The 22,112-nt window shown below is 36.6% G+C and overlaps 1 protein-coding gene across 4 annotated transcripts in view; it reads right to left on the bottom strand.

Moving 5' to 3' along the window:
* The window catches only part of FAM13B (family with sequence similarity 13 member B), a 46,215-nt gene that overhangs the window by 13,604 nt on the left and 10,499 nt on the right, over positions 1-22,112 (bottom strand). For all 4 annotated transcript variants that reach the window (XM_032197050.1, XM_032197053.1, XM_032197052.1 and 1 more), the window contains exons 3-14: positions 21,296-21,486; positions 20,661-20,873; positions 18,851-19,028; positions 18,330-18,474; positions 15,482-15,639; positions 8,754-8,795; positions 7,559-7,714; positions 5,495-5,630; positions 5,232-5,261; positions 2,892-2,959; positions 2,111-2,165; positions 1,537-1,684 (exon numbers count right to left, since the gene is read on the bottom strand). In XM_032197050.1, the coding sequence (XP_032052941.1) occupies positions 1,537-1,684; positions 2,111-2,165; positions 2,892-2,959; positions 5,232-5,261; positions 5,495-5,630; positions 7,559-7,714; positions 8,754-8,795; positions 15,482-15,639; positions 18,330-18,474; positions 18,851-19,028; positions 20,661-20,873; positions 21,296-21,452 (1,486 nt within the window). In that variant the 5' untranslated portion in view covers positions 21,453-21,486. The remainder of the gene's footprint in view (positions 1-1,536; positions 1,685-2,110; positions 2,166-2,891; positions 2,960-5,231; positions 5,262-5,494; positions 5,631-7,558; positions 7,715-8,753; positions 8,796-15,481; positions 15,640-18,329; positions 18,475-18,850; positions 19,029-20,660; positions 20,874-21,295; positions 21,487-22,112) is intronic.

Below are 22,112 nucleotides of genomic sequence, written 5' to 3'. Positions count from 1 at the left end.
AAACAAAACAATGTGCAAGTAAACAATTAATGTAAATAAACATCAAGAACACATGGCAAGTATTTCACAACTATAAATAATCCAAATTGCAAATGCCATTTTTAGAAGGGTTAAAAATGAAGTATGGATTCATAGAGGGAATCCATTTGTAAACATGTCACTGAAGTTGACCATTTAACAGCATTTTTAATTATTATTTGAGTTTCAGTACAAAGCTTTATGTGCAGACACACTGCAACTACATGCTGAGCTGTTAAATACATACATTTGAGGTATACTTCACTGACTTTAATATTTCTAACACAAAGTAATTTCATTCACTCTTTGTTACTACTGCGTTATTAATGTTTGATGATGACACTTACAGGCACCTCAAAGAACAGCTGCCACTACAACAGTCTGTTGGAAGTAAAAACTAATCCTTGTGTAGTTAAACTACCCTAAATCTACTGCTTTGTATTTGCAATCTTTAAAACTTGGAAATAAGTAGAGTGGGGTTGTCCCGTTGGTGATGGTTCACAACATTTTAACAGACTAACACTTAGATTTATTTATACTTTTTTGGTAAGGTGTAGGTTGATGATTCAGAGTATCAATACCAGGCAGAAGAAATAGGATGTAAGGAACATGTAAAAAGACAAGTACTTTGAAAAGAAGGTATCAACTAGAGTGTTTTGCTCTTGTTAGAGTACAGAGAAGTTATGTTTCTACACAAGTAAAAGGACAGTTTAAACAAGCATTTCCACACATTTGAGCAGCAAAGTTCAATAAAGTCACAAGTTCAGAGGCTTGCTAAACCTGAAGGCCATAAAGAATAATGTCAAAAAATACAGTTTTGCCTCAGAAAGGATTCCTTATATTATTCCTTATGTTATCCCTTTTCCTAAGATCCAAAAAGAGGGAAAGGGGCACAGAAATCATCCCCATCTGCACCTAATTTTTACTTGTAAACTGGCTGTTTCAAGTTGTCCAGTGACAAGGACACCAACACTGGACATTTCTGATGTTTAAAACAAAACAAACAACACTTTTCAGACTAAATCAAATATAAATGGCTGTGTTTAGTAGCTTAGTGATTTTAAGTCAAACAGCTAGTATTAGAACTTCAATAGCTTGCATTGAAAAAAAAAAATCACAGACATGATACGACATGAATATCAGCTGCATGATATCATCAGATAAAGCATTTATAAGCACTCAGGTAAGAGACAGTCATGGGAACACTATGTCACCTTTTTAATTAAAGAAAAGCTCTTGTATGAAGCTTAGGCTTTTTTGCTTTCTTTAGTTGCTTTTTAACTATTTTTTTTCTTCTGTTTTTTAAGGTCCTTTCTTAATTAAGTTGCAGAAAGTTCTGAAAAAAGATGGGACCTTATATCATGATGTGGCCAACCTTATCAAACGTATAGGAAGATTTTATTCATATCAAGCTAAAGAAAAAAAGCGTTTAGTTGTCAAGCCATTTCTCCTATTTGAAAAGTGTTTTTATGTATTTTTGCTAGTTAACTATATTGTGAGCTAAAGGGTGAAAATTACCTTCCCATTTGTCACCATCAGATGCATTCTTCAGATCTAGACGTGGTATTTGGACACCCAGAGCTTCCTCAGAAACATAAACATCACCATCCACTGACACTTCTGAATCAGTATTTGCATTAAGATCACAAGTCTTGCTACTGGAATCCTGTATTTAAATAACATAGAACAATTTTATTCTTATTTAGCAACTGAAAAACAGGTAATTATTCAGGGCTATTTCACACACTTCTGGAAATTCTGGAAAAAAAAATATTTCCTTACTCAAGTAAAGATGGTCCCATATGCCACAAACAAGCTTCTCCAACCCCCCCCAGTCCTCTCCAACATTAGTCAAGTATTGGCATAATGAAACATTCTTTATATCAGATGCGTAAGTATAGGCTTGCTGTGTTGCCAAAAGTTTCTGTGAAGCTAGGTGAAGAGATCTGATAAGGCTTTTGCAAATCTTGTGGCAGGCCAACCAACATAACAAATTAGTAAAAGCTAAATTTATTTATTTTTAAAATATCTGCATTTAAAATAAGTTTATAAGATGTTGTGTATCTGTATATAAATGAAACTGTAAACTTACCAGAAGCATCTCTGAAGATACTCTATCATCGCCACCAGCCAAAATACTATTTTGCCTAAAAACAAGACAGACCTGGTTATCACTTCAAATGCATTCCATTCTTACATACAGCAGTCCAGTTTTAGCAGATATGCAATATATTTCTTTAAAGTGATCATTAAAATTCTGGGAACCAAATGTTACATTTTTTTGTTTCCTTCATTCTGGGGCAGATGGGGACAGGGCTGGCTCTGTTATTTCCAACTGAAGCATGTGCATCTGGATTAATAGACTTGAACTACGCTAGAAATGAAAACAGCTCAAACCCTCATTCTCAAACAGGGAACAGGTACTTTGATACAATTGAATAAACTGAACTTGAACTAAAACTTAAATCAGTGCTGAACTCAAACTGCAAATGTACAATTTTCTGGCTAATCACTATTACCAGCATTAATTCCAAAATAATTAAGAGTGATACAGATTACCAAAAAAAAAAAAAATTAAATAACATTTTTTCTTCTATTTCTCTTGCCCATAACATCAGGTTTTTGACTATATATATATATATATAAATCATAGGTTTGTACTTAAGTTTAACCACATTAAGTTCCACATCTTTTTTATTATCATCATAAAAAGGTAACTCCATCTTGTCCTCTGTTTTCAGAGAAATTTTTTGTTTAGTTTCCCCTCCCTTGTGCTATACACTCTGTTGTCACAAATTGCCAGTTTGGTACACATGTTCCCAAATCTGACAATATATATTCTGTCATTTGTGTGATAAATAAAAGATTCATACCTTTCACTATTATTTTCTCCATCAACTTCTGCATCTTTATCACATCGCTTCAATAATACGTCTGCAGCCTGTTGGCAAAAAGCATGCTTAGAAAGATTTAAGAATGGCATTCTCAGCTGAAAACGTTTCCATAATCACCACAAAAAAGCCCTCAAGAACAGAAAGCACAAGTTTTTATGCATAGGTGGAAATCATACTATTTAACCATGCAATATTTTTTACATTTAAAGTGAAGCCAGTAACCAGGCGTCTTATTCACTAGACCAACAGTGACCTTCCATCTTTGGACAAACCATGATTAAGGTTTTAAAGTTATTGGTGCTGTTTTGTTTTTAAGAAACCAACACTTCCAATACAAGTCATCATAGCATGAGTCTGGGGGTAACTAGAGTGATGGTAGTCCTGCTCCCAAAGATAACTGAGTTAGATGCAGACTTGGGTTCAGCATTTATGAAACGAAACAAGTCTGACAGACTTTCTAAAAGGAACTACTAATCCTCGTTACTAAATAAAGCAGCAACAGAACTGGAAGGGTATGGAGAAATGCTGGCATTTCCACGACACCATCTCACAAAACAAGTTCAGATGAATTTACATAATCATTCTGTACACTAAAAGTTGGCACAGGAACACTGCTTTAAGTAGTCTTTTGGCTTAGATAAAGCCAAAGCCCAGCAACTGCTTTCCTTGAGAAGTGTCTTATTTGGGAGAATGTAAGTAATTTGAATTATAAAACATATCCTTCTTGAATATCAGATTACATTTGATTTCAGATTTTAAGGTCTCCCAAACGGTCTTTAAAGCGTCTGAACAGAATATAAAGAGAGTCACTCTGAGTTTAAGTATACATAACATTTGACAACTTTACAGGGCTATGTAACATTTGCCCTTATCAGGCATAACTCCACTCTTCTCTTCACATCTTCACGTTATTTCTGCCCTCATGCCAAATTCCAACTCAGGGAAACAATTTCTAATTACACGGCATTTCATACTCCAGCAAATAATTTCCACCCTAGAGAGGCACATTTACTGTAGTTGCAGAAGCAGCTGCTTCTGTTTTCATTTCAGACCCAAAGTAAAGCCTGTGTGTACAGAAGTTCACCTTTTGTCTCCTACAATCCTATTCGCCCATCAGCAAAAAGCACATTTATACATAGCCATTTAAGAATCACATTCTCCCTTCATATTTTTAGCATGGTAAGGTATTTCTAACTCATAAGTGAACATACTTCTGAAATATAATTCTCATAAGAAGTATAATTCTCATTTCTCAGCTGTTCTTTTACTGGAACTGCATAAAATGCAACAAAGAATGACCAATTTAAAATTTTTGTCAACTCCATCTACATTTTTATTTTTTGAGTTTTGATTTCTGGAGCTCAGCATATATTTTAAATAGGGAGTAATGGGGAAGTAAAGAGTTAGGAGTTAGCACGATAAACCCATTCTTGAAGGTTTCCCTTGTCAAACGACCAAAAGCCTAAAACATACTACAAATAAAAGATGACTGATAACCAACAGCCAGTCAAAAAATGCAGATGGTAGAAATATGCCACTACCCTGTACTTTCAGCACAGTTCTTGCAAAAAAATAATCTGGGCAATCAATACATCCTGTAAAATTTAAATTTATAGGATATAAATCTATAGAACTTCTTATGACAGAAGTTTTTCAAGTAAGTGAGGAAGTATAGAATTGACTTCTTCATTAGAATTGCTTATTTAACAGCTGCGTATGTACCATTTGATAGAAGTGGCAGTAACTGTATTCTCTCATAGTTTTTTTTGTTTGTTTTTAAATGATGTATTTTACAGCATTGCCTGCTCACATAAAAGTACCCTGAATGAGAGACTGATGTCTGACTGTAATTTCTTTCATTTTCTTTTGCTTAACACCACACGTTTAAAACTCCTAGCATGTGTACCAGCATGGAAGGGCACAAGCTAACAGCACAGCAGAAGTCAAATACCTAAAGGTAGGTTTACAGGTAGGTTTAAGGAGAAGTACCAAAACCTCTTTCAAGTAGACAGGAGATGAAGGTGTGTTGAGAAGAACAGGACAACTATCCCTACATCAGAAAACAACTGTGGAAACCGTGAGAAAAGGCTGAGAAACAAGCTTCTTATGGAAGTTTTTTTCTTTTCAATAGGCCAGTTATAAAACCATTCTCTCTCTACAAAATTCTCATACTAATGTTTTTGCACTGTTTAATGCAGCAAAAGGCGCAACTGTGGGCTACACTACAGTCATAGCTCTGGATCCTTTTCTCCTCACAAAGCCTTTATTAACACTGATGCTATTCTAACTAGTGTATCAGGAAGCATAGCACTGACTTACCTTTACCTGAGCAGAAGGAAGGGCCAGCACCTGTGAAAGAGAGAAAACCCCTTAGTCAGGGTCCATACAAGCTGCACAAATGTACATAAAAATTTCTCTGCATGTCTACAAAGTGTGTACAGAAGAAAAGGCAATTAACTGCACAAAGCAACAGGATCACATAAAGCTACATCAGAGCTATTAGGAAGTCTCGGATCACTAAAGTACTTTGCTCAAGTTGCTGCAATTTACAGTTTGCATATACAGGAAGATCCTCCTCTCACCTGAACACTTTCTTCTTCCTCTGTTACAGTATCCTGTTTCATAGCTTCGCTGTCTAAATCTGTGCTAACCAATACTTCAGAGCAGCCTCCTGTGTTCTCACTGCTACCAGAGTCATTATCTTCAATAACATCATTCCTAAAGAGAGAAACAGAAAGACTTAGCAGCCTGTTCTTCAACCTTTATCAGAAAAAAAAAAATAATCCTTTAACAGTATCACTTGATAAAATTATTCTGACTAAAGATACTGGCAATACATAGAATTTCAATCACCTGTTGTAGCTGTTGTAGTCAAATTTGATTATGTAGTTTATATACACTTCTGAGGTTTTCTGTAACTGTATGATAGATATATACAAAGTTGTTTCCCTGATTCTCCTATTAAGGGTCATGCATAGATCCCTCACTATGCTGACATAAGGAATGCAATGACGTACTGAAACTACCACAACTAAATGAAGTTGCTTTGCTGTGACTTCACTCCTCTCAAGCTCATTTAAAGCTAGTATCAGGATGTTCCCCTCACTGAGAAACCCTGTTATTTCTAACATTTTAACTTGAGTACTACGAAGATAAGGCCTGTAACAGTATTCCCAAATTAGAACTACTTACGGTGTAAGTATGTCTCTCCACATACTCTTTATATGCCAGCATGCCAGTTACCACATGATATTGTAATTCATCACAAGCCTTTGACTTCTTTTCCTTCCTTCTCCTCTCGCAAAGAGCTCCAGACTACTTTTAAAAATGCTTCTCTTCTATCAGGTGTCTAGATAGTAAACATGATACTTTGGAACTTTAATTTTTCTTTTTTTTTTTTTTCTTTTCTTTTTCTTTTTTTTTTTTTTTTTTTAATTTCTGCAGTCATTTTGTTATTCCTAGGAAATTTACACATGATCACTGTGTTTTTTAGTTGTCTGTTTAGCTGTATATTTGCCTTGTGCATAGTGTGTGTTGGCTGCACTGCTTTAAAGAACCCAGATGACCTCTTTCAAGAACACTATCACGTATCACCTATTACAGTTAATCCGCAATGGAACGATGATCAGAAGCATTTGAACTAGTCACCATGCCAAAAGAGTATATTGGTTTCAAACCTGCAGCAATGTACTTTTAGCTTTTGCTTATGTGAGGCCAGCCAGACTTAAAAGCGCTTATGCTGTAACTGAAGAAATTCAGCTACAAGAGATCTTTCAGTGTTTACCCACTTACTTATAATTCACTTCAAAGAAATTAGATCTGTAACACTGAAACTCAAGTTATAATTGGACATTTATCAGCACTGATTATTATTTTTACAATCATTTGCTAACTTTAGCCCAAACCCTTGTCACAGATAAGACTCCTAACAAACAGTTGAGACAGAACATTTAGAAAACGTCATTTCAGTCTCTCAATACTACACAATGTTTCAGGCTCTGAGCCACAAAGGATCTTACATACCGAAGTCCTTTGGAGTTTGGGAATTATTCATCATTATTTATTTATACTCAATAAACACCAGAAGGTACCAGCTTCTCAGTGCTGCTGTGGCAATTGCTACACCCATAACCTAGTACAATTTATAATAAAAGCTAATCAAATAAGACTGAAGTCCTACACAAACAGACCTACAGGGTTCGTTCTACCTGCTGTTAACTGTTTTGTTGACACTGCTGGCCCAAGTAATACAATAGCTATGTTGACGTGGAACAATATGGTAAGGAAACTGAAATAGCACCAACCATAGCTTCTTTACATGGTAAAACTGAGTCACGAGTAATATAAGTGAGATAAAGTGATAATTAAGCTCTTCTGCTACTCACACAGAAATCAGCAGCGAAGCAGATATGGTTCACTTCCAAGATTCATAGCTATATTTTAAGACCAACAAAGTATTTGCTTCAAGAGCTGCTCATTACTTACAATTGATATAAGCTGATTTGACTTAAAATGCAAGAATTTTTTAAGTTAAGAGCAAAAGTCATAACTTTTGCTTTGGGTTGAGGTCGACTGGGGTAGTTTGGTTTGGAAAAGCTAAAATATATAACCCCACACAATTTAGGACAGATTCAAAAAACTCTTACTGGTTGTTAGATCCTTCCTCATCCCCGCTGGGATTTTTTGCTTCATTGTTACAGCCCACTCTATGTTGCTGTATATGTTTAAGATCGTTATCTAAGCTGCTCTGCAGGTCAAAAAGGTGCTGTTCCACAGCTGCTCTAATAGTTCGTTCTAAAATGCTAGAAGGAAAAAAAAGAAACCAAAAAAAATCATATTAAGAACCCTCTGTTGCATTGATCAGCTACGCAGAAAGGTAAAAATACCAAGTCATACACACAACAGATGATGCCAAGTGCTTCAAGGAAAAAAAAAAAAAAAAAAAAGCAGACTATCTATTCCAAAAAGACAATGGGAAGTACTGAAATTCATAGAATGGCTCGGGTTGGAAGAGACCTTAAAGATCATCTAGTTCCAACCCCTACTGTATTAAATAAGACTTGCACAGAAAGTATTATGAAGTCTGTTAAGAGTATTTTAAGAGTAACGAACACATTACAATGACTATGGTAAGCAAACTAAAAACTACACACCAGCATATCCAAAACCTTCTAAAGCTTAATACTGTAAGTATGTGACAGTAAAATCCTGTGTCTATGGCAGGTTGGAGTCAATCCCAGAGCAGGCACCATTTCAGCACAGCTGGCTGTAGTACCTCCTGAACAGGGCTGTAATTGTGAAAGGCAAAATCCAAGAAGCAGCGGAGACAATGAACAAGTAATGGATGAAGGACACAGAGCACACCCAAACGTATGTCAAATGAACATCAGTCTTTAAAAAATAAATAAATAAAGTAGGCTGTTGAGTGCTTCTTAAGCATCTCATTCAATAAAAAAAGTTAGGCCTGTAAAATTGTTTTATTTTTTTCTCCACATTTGTATATGCAATTCCTCTGAACTGCACTATTAACATCTAGAAGTGGTACTAAAATTACATTGTGAAACCTGTTATAATTTTAGAGTCAAACACCTATGAAGTATCTAAGCACAAAAACAGATGCATTTTCAAATCTCACTTCTACCATACTGTGCTCTCACACTTCTGCAGTCAACAACACTGACACACATTAGGTTTTTTTCTGCATTAAGTTCCATAAGTGAAATATTTCACACTAGAATGTCTCGTAACTAATCATCAAACCTACTGTATTTCTTTTTCTTGAAAGACAACATATCAATGTCTAATAGCAATTCACAAATTTTACATTGTCATCATACTTACTCTGCAGAGGCTGGCAAGATACTTATGGGAGAGATATGAGCACTGCAATAAAGAAGAAACAAGTTAGTGTAATGCAAAAAAATCACCACAATAAATAAAAATCTTGAAGACTACAGAAATCAACTTAGAAAATACTAAAACATCTAGTGAAGCCAATAAAAATAAATATGTAGGAAAACAAACACTAATTTGCAGCCCCCTTAAGATTTCTCCAACTAAATAAAAAAGAATGCCATCATAAGACAAAGTTGTGGAAGTAGCATCTCAGGTTTCTGTCTCTCAAGAGCCAATACTCAGGATATTATGAAGCTGTAAGCTCTCAGAGGTATGGTCTTTCCCATGGGAAATACTAATCGCTTAGTCTCAAAAGACTTCCTGACACCTTGCTTAAGAATGCAGATTTTAACCTTGCTGCCTAAAGCAAGTTCCAAATTACTTTGCTTTCCTCCACTGTTGCAAATTCACTGAGATTTTCCCGTGCCTGTCAGATTGCTGTGTAATTTTATTCTGCAATGTTTAAAAAGGTCGGCAGCATTCTCCAAGGACAATTACATTTCAAGTCCAAGGCAGGTATTCTCGAGAGGTTTTGAGACATGGTATAGCCACTTGTAAAGCACTTAGGCATCTCCCAGCACAAGACACTTCAGTCTAGAATATTAAACCCTTGAGGAAGGAAATAAAAAAAAGGAACTAGCAAGTTAACTCAAGCACATGTTCTCCCTCTCCAATTTTCCATTAACATGATCAAAATTCTCTTATTGTAAACCTAATACTTAAGTTTTAGCCAAAGTGATGATAAATATGCTAATGTCAAAATAACATGAAAAACGCACAGGAACTGACAGTGAGTTGCAACTGACATGTCTCATTCAGGAACACACAAATAGAAACTTCATTTCAACTCGGGATGTAAACAAATGCTTTTCCTTCCTATATCTATACCTAAGCTCAAAAAGCTGAAAAACAATATTTTAATCTACTCTTTAGCATGCAGCAATACTGTCGGCAGCCAAAGTAGTTTTTAAAAATGATTTTCATGAATACATTAAGTAAACCCAGAAATATAAAGGAGCAGAGAGATACTGCAGCCTCACTAGAGAAGTGAACAGGTACTTCTGCAAGATAGTTCTAGCTGATAATAGCCCTGCTTGTGCTCAAAAAATCATTTAAAAGTCTCTCTGGTTACCTAAGAATAATATTAATACAGCAAGGAGTATCTTGTTTAGATCTTATCAAGTGTATTAGTAGTTTTATATTCACCACTAAAAGTAACATAATTAGATCACCTGAAGCAGACTTGCTGTTTCTTCTTCCTTCAAATAGATGCAACAAGCCATAACGGACTTTCCTTATCAGGTAGTGTTTAATTGAAAGTAGTTAAAATATTGGAACATAACGATACCCTTTTTTTTTCTTAGGCATCTTGTAGCTAATAGCGATGTGCAATGTATTTTAACACCATCACAACCAAGCCGGTGCTCACAGAATTTTTAAGTGACACAATTCTGAATCCAGCCCATTTTAAGATTCTGGCGTTTGCTTTTCAGGGCAAGGGGGAGACAATACAGAGCTGTTCCAAACACTGTGACAATAAAGTCACCTCTAAAGTCCCGTTCCACAACAGACACTGCCACGTAGCTTTGGAAAAACTGAATACCTGTTGTAAAAGCTAGATCTTGTAACCACTAATTTCAAAGGTGCTGCATCACCTGAGTGAGTCTGAATGTAACAGCATTTCTGCCTTCTTTCAAACCCTGAAATAGGGGTAAATATCCTGAGTTGTGTACCTCAGCTTTTGTCACTGATGTATCTGTGATTAGAAGTTCTGCATAGCCCTACTACTTGTGCAAAGTGCTAAAGTCTTCTGATAAACAACTTTTGCTTTGACACTACTTGAAATAGAAAAACAAAGAGACAAAGCTGTCAATAAGATCAGCCCCATGAACAAGATTAGACAGAAGCATGAGCAAGAATCTCAGAGAAAAACTAATGAGATTTCAAAACATGAAAAATGTAATTTTAAGTATCTGGTCTTGATGTTTTTAATGAGTTCTACAAGAGCCGCATTGTAAAAATGCTTGGTTACTTTCAGAAAGTTGTAATTTGTAATTGTATACATTAAAACCAGTTTACTATTCAAACAGGAATTCCTAGGACAAATTGGGGGAAAAAGAGAGAGGCAATCAGAGCACAGAGCACTGCAACACTAGACGTAAAAGAGAGCAAAAAAAAATATCAGTCAAGGACACAAGTACAAACACTATTTATAGGAAACTGATGGCCTGGAATCCTTTTATTCTATCACTTGAGACAATGAGGAACTGTGTCAAGAGTGGGGAGAATCAAGCTCATCTCCAAAGAATCCAAAAGATTCCAGATAGGATTCACAACAAAAATTTTCCATCTTACTGCATAACCTTCAGCCCCCCAGCGGAGGACTGTTCATCAATGCTTTTAGTAAACACCTTCAGATGCATTAGAAGTACTCAGCAAAAGATGTGTACAAGTCAGCAGTATTCCAAAGCCCGAACAATCCTCTTACTACGCAAAGAATATCTTACGTCTTCCACTAATCACTTTAGCAATTAAGCACTTTTTGAAAGAAACGTGTCAACCGCTCCTAGGTGAAAACATTACAACTTCTGAACCGACACACCACAGTTCCAGAATACTTATTTAAAAGCTGTAATTTATACTGCTACACAGTCTTAATGCAGCATGACACAGCAAGACACACAAAGGTAAACATCTTTGTTTCATAATGCTAACCCACTCCCGAGAATCCCTTTTGCACCTTCTCCCTACCCATAAAAAGTCCCGGTAAATATCCTGAGATAGAAAACGACATTAACTAGATAAAACATTTCAATGTTTCATAAAAACATTCTTGCTAATTTACTGGCTGTATACTAATCCATATTTCTCATTAAAAAGAAAAACAATTGTGACAGTATTTCATTTCATGATATCCCCAAAATACATTAATCTCATGTCATTTTTAAGTTAAAAAGTCTTATTTCCTATCAAAGCAACATTTTTCTTTCGTATATTTACCTGTGCAGCAGAACTTTACAAGCCATTCTGATTATTTTTGCTATCCCAAATGAGCACTTCATGTAAAAATGCTTCATTTGAGAAACAGCAAAGTGGGATGGTGGCTGCTGGTTATGCATGCTGCTTGCTCGGCTCCGGTGGCTGCGTGTCAGACAGCACTTCTGGAGTGCTGCACTAAACCCTGCAGTCTAAATAGAAATAGACTGCAACATGAGGTCACTCCTGACAATAAGCTGCCCAATCAACACTTGAAAGCTTTTCGAACATGTTGTTTGCAGATTTTCCAGGATGGAAACAGGGACAAGTATTTGGATGTTAAAGAGAGAGCTAAACAAAAGCAATAATATATTTTCTGGTAATTCAGGCACTTGTTATAGTTGGTTAGCCTTGCTATAGGGAAGTCGTGTTACTTTGAAACTGTTATCTCGTCTCTCTCACTGCCCAAGCTAACTAAGACAAAAAATGGATAATATACCCCACAAGGAGCAAGGAGCTCACTCTTGTCATTGAGTTTATTACAGGGGGATAAAAGCAAACTGCTCACCGAGCTTACTTCCATATCTCACCTTGTATTGCATACAATTCTGAAATGCCCAAAGAACACATCAGGGAGTTTTACTTTAGGCTTGTGGCTGACAATATTTGAGATGAATGTGAAAAGTAAAGCAAATACTATTTGACAAAGAGCTGTGAGGGAGGGAAAAAAAAATCAGAATACTGACAGATAAGGACTCTAAAGCGATTACTACGACAGCACATCTTAAAGTCAGCTGCAATGCTGAGTCAGTAATTCTTTTCTACAGAGTCAGGAGAGCAAAACTGACAGAGCCATGCTGAAAAGGCTCCTGATAAGAGAGAGCGCGGTTCCCTCACATACACAACGTCAGCTCGTGCAAGAAATGCTCCCTGGCTGCGTAACAGACTGAAAGATCACTCAACAGGTTTATTTTAAATATCCTTCACAAACAGTCACTAAATCAAACTGCATTAATGATCGTCCGTATTCTCACCTCACCTCTCACACTCAAAGTCAAAATAGCCCCACGCAGTGCAGGAAGGTCACACAGTTTAGCAAGAACGAGGAGAGAAAAAAAGGTAGCGAGCAAAATTTTAACTTATAGTTCAGGTAGCTAAATGGAAGGTCATATGCCCTATCAGATGAATCAAAGTCATCCATCAGTAACATGATGGACACAACCTCAGTCTTTTCTTTCTTTCCATAAAGAGACCAAAGATATACAGATCCTTGGTTCTCAAAGCCTGGTAACAGCAAGAGAACTGGTTCAACATGACTCTTACAATTCCTCAAGACTTCCTTCTCTTTCCTTTACAAACTGCTTCAGGCCCTAGGCAAAGACAAGCATCCCAATAAATCCACATTAACATTAGTTTGTTTATTTTTAAAATCAAGGAAATAAAATGCGAAAAAAGCCATTAAAGGAATATAATGAAAAGTTTTACATTTCCAAAAGTATTTACACTATTTACAGTAGTTAGAAGTTTAATAAAGCATACTTCATTCAGCCTGTAATTATTGTTATTTGTAATGTTTAGTGCAATTATTCTAGTTTTACAGTCAAAATCGTCTTTCTTCTTCTATAGTATTCTTCCTTATCCGTCCCCACAAATTATGCAAAATGCCAACCATAATTAATGCCTATTAATTTTTAATTAACCCTAAACATCATGTAAAATTATTTTCTCTTCAGGCTACCGAATTTAAACTTTTCTACGTGTTGAGTTTGTCACTACTGCTGCATTTGCACATTCCACAAAGGAACTATAAACAGTAGAATTGCTTAAAAACTTCAACTGGAACAATGAACTTCTGCTGAATTCCAATTTAAGGAAGGTTTTTTGTTTGTCTGAATTCAAGTCAAGCTAAAATTAAGCAGCTGCCTTACTGCCAAGGATATAATTAAAGTATGATTTTAGTTATAAAACAGAAGGATGTTTTTTTCATTATTTTACATTTTACAAATTCCTGCAACGAAGCAGAAGTGTGAAGCAAAGCAACTAAACAGATTTCAACCTGAAATCCAAGCCATCTTAAGACCCAGTCTTAGGCACTACACCTACTCCTGAATCTCCCTGCATTTGGCTGCTTTTAGTTGCACTTCTTTTACAGATTCCTCCTCACCCTTCCCTACAAGTTGCTACATGCCCATACTGAAATACGTGCTGCGTAAGGGAAAAAGTAAAATTCCATTCATAAAATGTCAACTCTAAGTACAAGTAAAGCAGACCAAAAAAGCCTGTGTACTACAAGCAAATAAAATATGAACCTGTGTATTACAAGCAAGTACAAATAAGCTCTCAGACAAGTACAATTTTAAGTTTATGCATCACCTTTAATGAGGATACCTTAATTAAAAGCTCACTCCCACTCTAATACTCCTGCCTGTATTAGACTTTGCAGCTCCCAAACTTGCTCACAGCTCTTTACCAGCACAGCCTATCCAAACACAGCCCTTTCCAGAGTCAGGCTCTTCAGCAGGTAGTACAGGTCTCCCAGCTTCAGCAGTAGTTACACCCATTTAGATAATGTGAGACCTTGCCTTTCTATGCATTCTTCTAAAAACCAGTTAAATTAAACCTCAGCTTGTGCATAAGCGTTAGTCATATCACTCATATTGATATAACAAAGAAACATCAACCCTGAGTTAAATTTAGCTAGCAGGGTTTAAATGAACTCAAAAAGAATGCTCAGGTGTTTTACAAATGTATGAAATAGTCAACTTTTACATGTATAACGCTGTATTTGAACAGGGCATCCAAAGTCTTCTTTTCAATTCAAATTAAGAAAATTTTCTGGATCCTCAAATCAAATTTTGTGCAGTTGCATGCAACCCCTTCCATGAAATCTCATTTAACCTCTCAAAACGCCACCTTTAATTTCCTCAAAATTTCCTCTGCATTACTCCTACTGATAGGGCCATTCCAGAACCTTATTCCCCTAAATTCCAAGCTAAAATCGTTAACAGTCACTATTAGCTCTTCACAAACACAGTCCTAGTGGTCATATCTTGATCCCCTTCGACCCTGGTGATTCTTCTTTCTAGAATATTTTCAGAAAGTAATCACACCTACAGAGACTTCATTATAATTGTTTATGAAATAGATTCTGCGTACTACAATAAAATAAGAAAGCACTTTCATTTAACACTTGACAAAACTGAGCATTAAAAAGAAAAAAAACTGAACTGGATAAACAAAACTTCATGGGTTTAGGAATGAATTAGGGTCGTGTAAGGACACTTATGCCCACTAGCATGTGACAAGAAATAACCCTCATATTTCTTGTTGGAAGGGAATAGAAAGAAAGGGAGTGGTGGAAAGATGGCACAGAAGGGTTTGTATCTACAGAATCTTTTTTATCGTTTTTATTATATTTATTGTTTAAATACCACTTCACAATTTCACTAAATATGGCCATTTTTCCCCCTTTCTCCAAGTAAATCATCATAGTTAATCCAATCTGACTTCTACAGGCCTTCTACTGAATTTGGGAACAGTTATTTTATTCCACAGTTCACCGCAAGAACTGCACCTACTTCGTAAGCTTTTGAGGTGCATTTCAGTGTCCACAAACAGAAGTCTGACAGCTTCACTCTCACACGCAACAAACTACGTGCCGTATTTTAAACCCAAACTCCAAGACAGAAAAATGTTACCTTGTTGATGCTGTAACACTCCTGGAATCCGAGATACTCTCTGTCATATCTAGATGCACCACAGCTGGCCTTTCAACAGGTTTCTCTGTGCCATCTTCTGGAAGTTCTTCTGACTGCTCAAGCTTTACATCCTCCTCCTCTTCTAAGAGATCATTTATCTGTACAAAGATTTATTCACAGTTAATGGCTGGTAAAGCTCTTTTAAGAGGTCCAAGGAATTGTAAGAACATGAGAGATATAAAAAATTGTATTTATAAAAGGAGAAAATTCTTCAATTTCAGAAATATCAGGAACGCTATGCCTCTTTTATGCAAAACATACACTCTACACCCTAAAAAAAAAAAAAAAAAAAAAAAAAAAGCAGCTACATAACCCACTTGAAATGTTAGACAAAAATTAAAGAGAGAAGTACCTTTATGCAGTAAATGAATACAAGCAGAATCAAGAAACATCAAAACCCTGGCTACACGTAAGTCATGTGGCACAGAACCTTTCTTCCTCTACCCAAAAACAGGGACTGATATTTTCCTCTTATTTGTATGTAAGAAGCATTTTCAAACCCTTTTATGGAAGCCAGTACAGAAATCCAAAAACCCAAACTTTGAAGTAGTAAATGAATATTTATGATGGCAAATGCAAGAGTATTGAGAATTCCTTCTGTGAAGCCATTGTCTATTTTTGTTTCTCAGTTTCCAAATGCAGAGGATGTTTTTACTGAAGCAGCAAAACAAAGTCACTTGAGAAACTAAAACAATATGGTCAAATGACAAATTAATTCAGATGCGTTTTTTTTTTTAAAAAGCAACTACGTCTAAAGCAAACAGGTAAACACAAAGTGATTTTACTTGTTTCATAAGAATCCCTCTTTGATTACTGACCTCCCAACCCCACATACCCAAAAAAAATCGAAGTATCAGTAACAGTCTACAGAAAACAGGCTTTATAAAATCTGCCATGTGAGTATAAAACAAAAAACACTGAACTAAGAAAACTGAAACTTAAGCAACGTTTAAGATTATAAAGACAACAGAGAAGGGTGTTTTTTTGGTTTGGTTTGTTTGTTTGTTTTTTAAAGGGGTGTGGTATGTTATATTGCACTACATTCAGGAGGAGTGATTTATTTACCCCTGATTTTCTTCTGCAATTGCAAGAGGATGTAGCAGTGAAGCATGTGGAAGCCCACCCACAGTTAGCTTCAAGCAAGGCTGTGTCCTGTATGGACAGGAGCCCTTCTGCACAGCAACACCACCCCAAAACTCCTCACACCAGTCCCACAGGGAGCAGGACCCAACAGAAGTGCACTGTTGACATCTGGTGGAGACACCATGAAATTATAGGGACACCCTGCCAGACCTCAAAACTTAAAGAAAAAAAAAAAAACAGCACAAAACAACAAAACCCACACAACCACACCACGCACACGCACTGTTTGGGAAGCAGTTTTGCCAAAGTATATAATGAATCAGAGATAAGTCAGTAATTTTAAAGCATGACAGCAAAGACCAGCTAACTGTAAAGAACAGTCATCGTAACCTAAGGCAATAGTTCTCAGCCTTGGGTTGCAGAAGTTAAATCCAGCTCAGCTGTATTTAACAGCTTCCTGTATGCAGCAGGACAATGTCAGCTCTCAGTGCCTGAGAGGCTCTTGCTAAGAGTTGAAGGGACATCAAACATTGCAAAGTTGCAGCAACCCAATTGAAGAGCTAGCAGAGCAGACGCTGCTCGATCCAGAACTTGCTGCCCACGCTTGGCAGTCCAGACCAACGGGTGAGATATCTGCTGCAGCAAAGAGGAAGCAACCAGCTGCACTAGTACTTGCCTTACCCGTCTTGCTAGAAGAGGGCTTTGTGGGATAGTTAGGGTTTAAAAACTCAGCATTTCCTATCACCTCACTGAGCAACTGAAAGTTACTCTTTTTCCTTTTTTCTCTTTAAAGAAAATACACCATTATAAGGTAACTGAACAAGAAAAAGTTAGGTTTATAGTTTTTTCACATTTCTGAGCAAGGGTTTGATCCAGGATTTCATTAACAATCCTGGAACCTGGCTTTGATTAGATGAGCTTCCGTGCATTATCATTTATATGTCTTGTTACAATGCAAAATATTTGCCATGCTGAAGAAGGCTGTATCATGACACCACATTTTCATTTCCCTCCTAATAGACTATTTTCCTCAGCATGACATAGTATTTTACCCTACAAAGTTAAATGTGTTGCAAAGAAGGCAAAATGGTGACAATGGATACCATCAGTACCACGAACAGGTGAATCTGGCAACCTGATGGTTGAATACTAAGATCCAGAACATTTATCTTCTACTCAACTTTGTTTCTCTGATTCCAAAACTTTTCCCCACTAATATCAAAATATTTTGTAGTCTTAGAATCAGAAACACCACTCCAAAATTTTAGTATAGGGAACCACCACTGATACCATCAATTAAGTGGAGTGCAAGAACCTGCATGTTTCTTTCTACCCATACTACTGACCAAGACCAACAACAGGGGGGAGGGGTTCTGCTTTCACTTAAAAAGTTCTCCACTCCTGAAAGGTAATTAAAAAGCTATACTGTTCATATATAGCACATATATCCATATTGGGTAGGATGTTATTGTTGGTTTAATTCATAAATATTTTCCTATATGGCATAGATACGCTTGCATAATTATTGCTTGGTAGGAAGTACATCCATGTTAAGAAAAATGCATTTAAAGAAATACTAGTTTTTGTCAGTTTGCACGAAACTACCAAAAGACATTAAAAAACTATTGCTACGTACCTTTCATACACATAAATCGATGTGACAGATACTTAAGGGATAAACAATTGCCAATTAAAATGTTCTTACCTGCTCAGTTATTGAGCTTAAATCATTAGTAGATGAAAAATCTTCCTCTTCATTTTCAAAGAATTCATAGTAGTTCTCCAGAAGTCCCGCCATTATTCTGCTAACTATTTCTTGTTCTTTCAGATCCTCCACATCTGTGTAAATGCTAAAGAATTCAACACTGTTTTAGTTTAAAAATCAAAATCCAGCCAATTCACCCCAAAACTCCTGAAAATGGCTTCCATGACTAAGGGCTACACTTCACATTATCCCTATTCCATTCTGAACACATAATTTTAAGAGAAATTGAACCTCGGTGTACACTAATCTAACAATCAAATCTGTGGCTTCCAATACAAGCTGTGGTTCAAATCCAAGCAAAAAATTGTAATATGGTGCTGGGGAAAGACACAGAAAGAATGTTGCCCAAAGCAACTGCATACGTGCTGCTGTTACTCAGGGACTAGGAAAGACTCTGGACTACAAATTTACATTGTCAAATGCACATAAAAACACTATATAGACCTTTATAATCAACTTACTGAAAAACATCTGGGCCAAAGACTGCAGCCAAAGAACTTGCTGACCAAATTTCTTCATGATGTGATGCTACATTGGCTAAAAATTTACACAGAAACTTTAACAAACTGTAATTAACAGGTGGAAGCTGCTGCAAGAGGAACCTCAATTTTCTTCCAAATTCATCTTCATTATTATAATCTAGAAAAAAATAAAAATATTTTAATCACAAAATAGAATTTGAAAAAGCATGTATTTCAAATCAATCAACCTTTTGATTTGGGCAACAATTACTTCTCTCTGAAGTACAGGCACTTTGGTCAGCCCACTTAGTGTCAGAAATTGAACTGCATTTGTACAGTCACACTTTCATGCTGTATCTGTCTGGGGTGGGTGGAAGAAATCCTTTCACAGTCACCTTATTATTCAAAGACTGGGTTGGGACAGAGGTTCCATGCTATAGTTTACATGTCACAGACATTGTGTTCCCTTGTCACACCACAATCCCATTTCCAGTCCTGATAAGGTAACACTACAAATCACAGTGCATAGCACTATTAGCTGACAAATGAACAGCCAGCTGCTTTCTGCATTACCAACTTAACAATTCTTTTATTTATCATCTTTTTCAGATGGGAAAAAAAAAAAAAGTTTACTAGCTGCTCAGTGAACCATGACTTCAGCAATGCAAATCAAAGAAACATATCACTAATGAAATTTCATCCACTGAGAGCTACGTCAGTTTCCCATTACTGCACACAACACATGAACAGAATTTCAAGTTTTAACATGCTTCTCTGGTCGGCAGCTTTCAAAAATTGTTTCCAGCAGAAGACTATTTGGTGCTGTAGAAGAAACACATCAGCGTTCAGCCTCTGCTCACTAGTTAGCCAGGTAACGACTCCATATTCAAAGTTTCAGAACATACGGATTACCATGGGAGGAAACAGAAGCACCATCACACTCACTGCTGGAGACGACCCTCCAGTTCACCACTGACTAGATGTAGCATAAATTCTACCCTGAGCAGGACTAAACATGAACTAATTCAACATAAAATCAAAACAGACAAATGTGATTCTTACTAAGCACAGGCCCAGCAGTAAAGTGCTAGGCAACACTGGAAGATAAGCAAAACTCCTGCAGAGTTCCAACCAGCAAAACCATCCGTTATGTCACAGGGTGTGGAACTCTGACGTCTCCTACCTCTTGAGGTTGCGTTAGTTAAAACATTTGTCTTGCGGCAGTGTGTTAAATAGTCAAATTATGAATCAGCTCTAACACCACAAAACCCAGCAGAGGCCAGGAGACCCACGATAGTGGAAACACATAAACAAGCTGGGAATTGGCAAAGAAAATACTGTAGGAATACAGGTGGGAATTTGAAAGTGCAATGGACAACAGGGTGTTTTTTTTTTTCCTCCTAAATTTTAAACTTAATAGTAATCCACAGTGGGAGAGCAAATATGACATGAGTATAGGGCTTGAGCTTCCTTGTCTGGTATATATAAAGCCAACTTGAATTCAGTGGCTTTGACCAGTGTCCCAGGATTCACAGACAAGCACATAGAACACTGGGAATTTATCCTATTTGGCAGCTTCACAGTCATCCTACCTGTTGGATAAATTGTGTCTTCTAAGGAAACTCTGTGTGGATTCAAAGGCCTGTTTATTTGGACTTTTGCGCTTAGAAAGGGTAGTGTTTGAATGCCTCCTAGTTCACAGGCTATTACACAGAACAACAAAAAAATCTGTATTGCCACTACACATCTAGATTTTATAATGTTTTTTACTCTTAAAAAGGGAAAACACTCCATCAAAAATAAATTTTACCTTGAGAAAGTTGCATCAAGTGTGTGTGCAAACTGCCTGGGATAACTGGCTCTGGAAGTTCTTGAAGAAAAAATCTAAGAAGGCTAATAGCTGAGGGTACATCTGCTTCTTTAACCAGGTCCACATCTTCTCCATTATCATATCGTTGCCGAAGCCACTCCACTGTCTCAGCATTCCCATTGACTTGAAAAAGTCCTTCTTGTTCCAGACCCCCTGTGTTAAAAGGAAGTTATAAACTTTTGGATCTAGCATAGATAAAGCTACTGATAATCAGATCCACACAATTCACATACTGAATGACTTTCTTGACCACAGTTCTGCAAGCCCTTTTCCCAGCACACACATTCTTCTGCCCAGCTAACAATACAATAATAAGATAAATATTAGCAGTACCACAAACACAGTTTTCTATAAAGTACTCTACTAAGGTGGTTGGGTTAATGTCTTATGGAAAACAGGAGTAATCACACTTAAGGGAAGAAATAGAGCAAGAAAGCTTTTATCACCAAAGAAAGTACAAAAATCCAAACCGATTCAATAGAAGGAACTTAAAATAAATATTTTTCAAATATCAGCCTATTCTGGAATAGTAACAGATAAGCATATTATTTTAAAACCAGAAAGGTAATACATACCATGTTCCTCAATATAGTCCACTACATGGCGGACTATGAATGGAACCTCATTGTCTGGTTGCCCTTCTTGCTGCAGCTCATCAAGTGGAATTCCAAATATTTTGTTAGCGAGAACAGAGTTGCAGTTACTCAAGGAAGGGGAGGAGCTCTTCCTCATATCTTTTTGCAGCCAAAAATCAAAGCTGTCTTTTCTGTCAAATAAGAGGAATTTTAATTAAAATCATACTTCAGTGCACAGTGTTGAGTGTACCAATCTGTAGCACAATTTGTTTTAACTACCTAATACAAATATCCTCTGCTCTCTCTCAATAAGGGCACTGATTCTGTGAAAAGTTCCATAATGACTCCCAATACAGCTAACCAGATCAGTAACTGCTGAGGTGTTCTGTTAAATTCTCAGCAAAGGACTGAAGAGCACATACACAGCAACAAAGGAAATTCAGAAATTTTTAAACGCCATATTGATACTCAAGTAAGTTTTGGGATACTTTTGGAGAGACAGATTCTTCAGTATGCTTTCTGAATGTATTTACCAGTCAGGCTTTGAAAAAATCTACCTCAAATGACACTCCAGAGGAAATGAAACTAGTGGATCACACCAAAACAAAACCTCAATGTTTAGCTACATGAAAGGAAGCAAGTATTTGGTGATACAGAACTGCACTGCAGTCAGTATCTAACAGATTTGGCATTTTCTGTTCTACACAATAAACCTTTCACCACCTGCATCAAATTCAAAACTTTGCTGAACATAAAAGCCTTCAAAACAAGTTTCTAGCTGCTAAGTGATAAAATTCTTATCATGCAGAAACTGAAA

Source organism: Aythya fuligula, chromosome 14 (assembly GCF_009819795.1).
Source record: "Aythya fuligula isolate bAytFul2 chromosome 14, bAytFul2.pri, whole genome shotgun sequence".
NCBI lineage: Eukaryota > Metazoa > Chordata > Aves > Anseriformes > Anatidae > Aythya > Aythya fuligula.
Note: the sequence above shows the minus strand (reverse complement) of the source record. Positions and strands in the feature narration are given on the sequence as shown.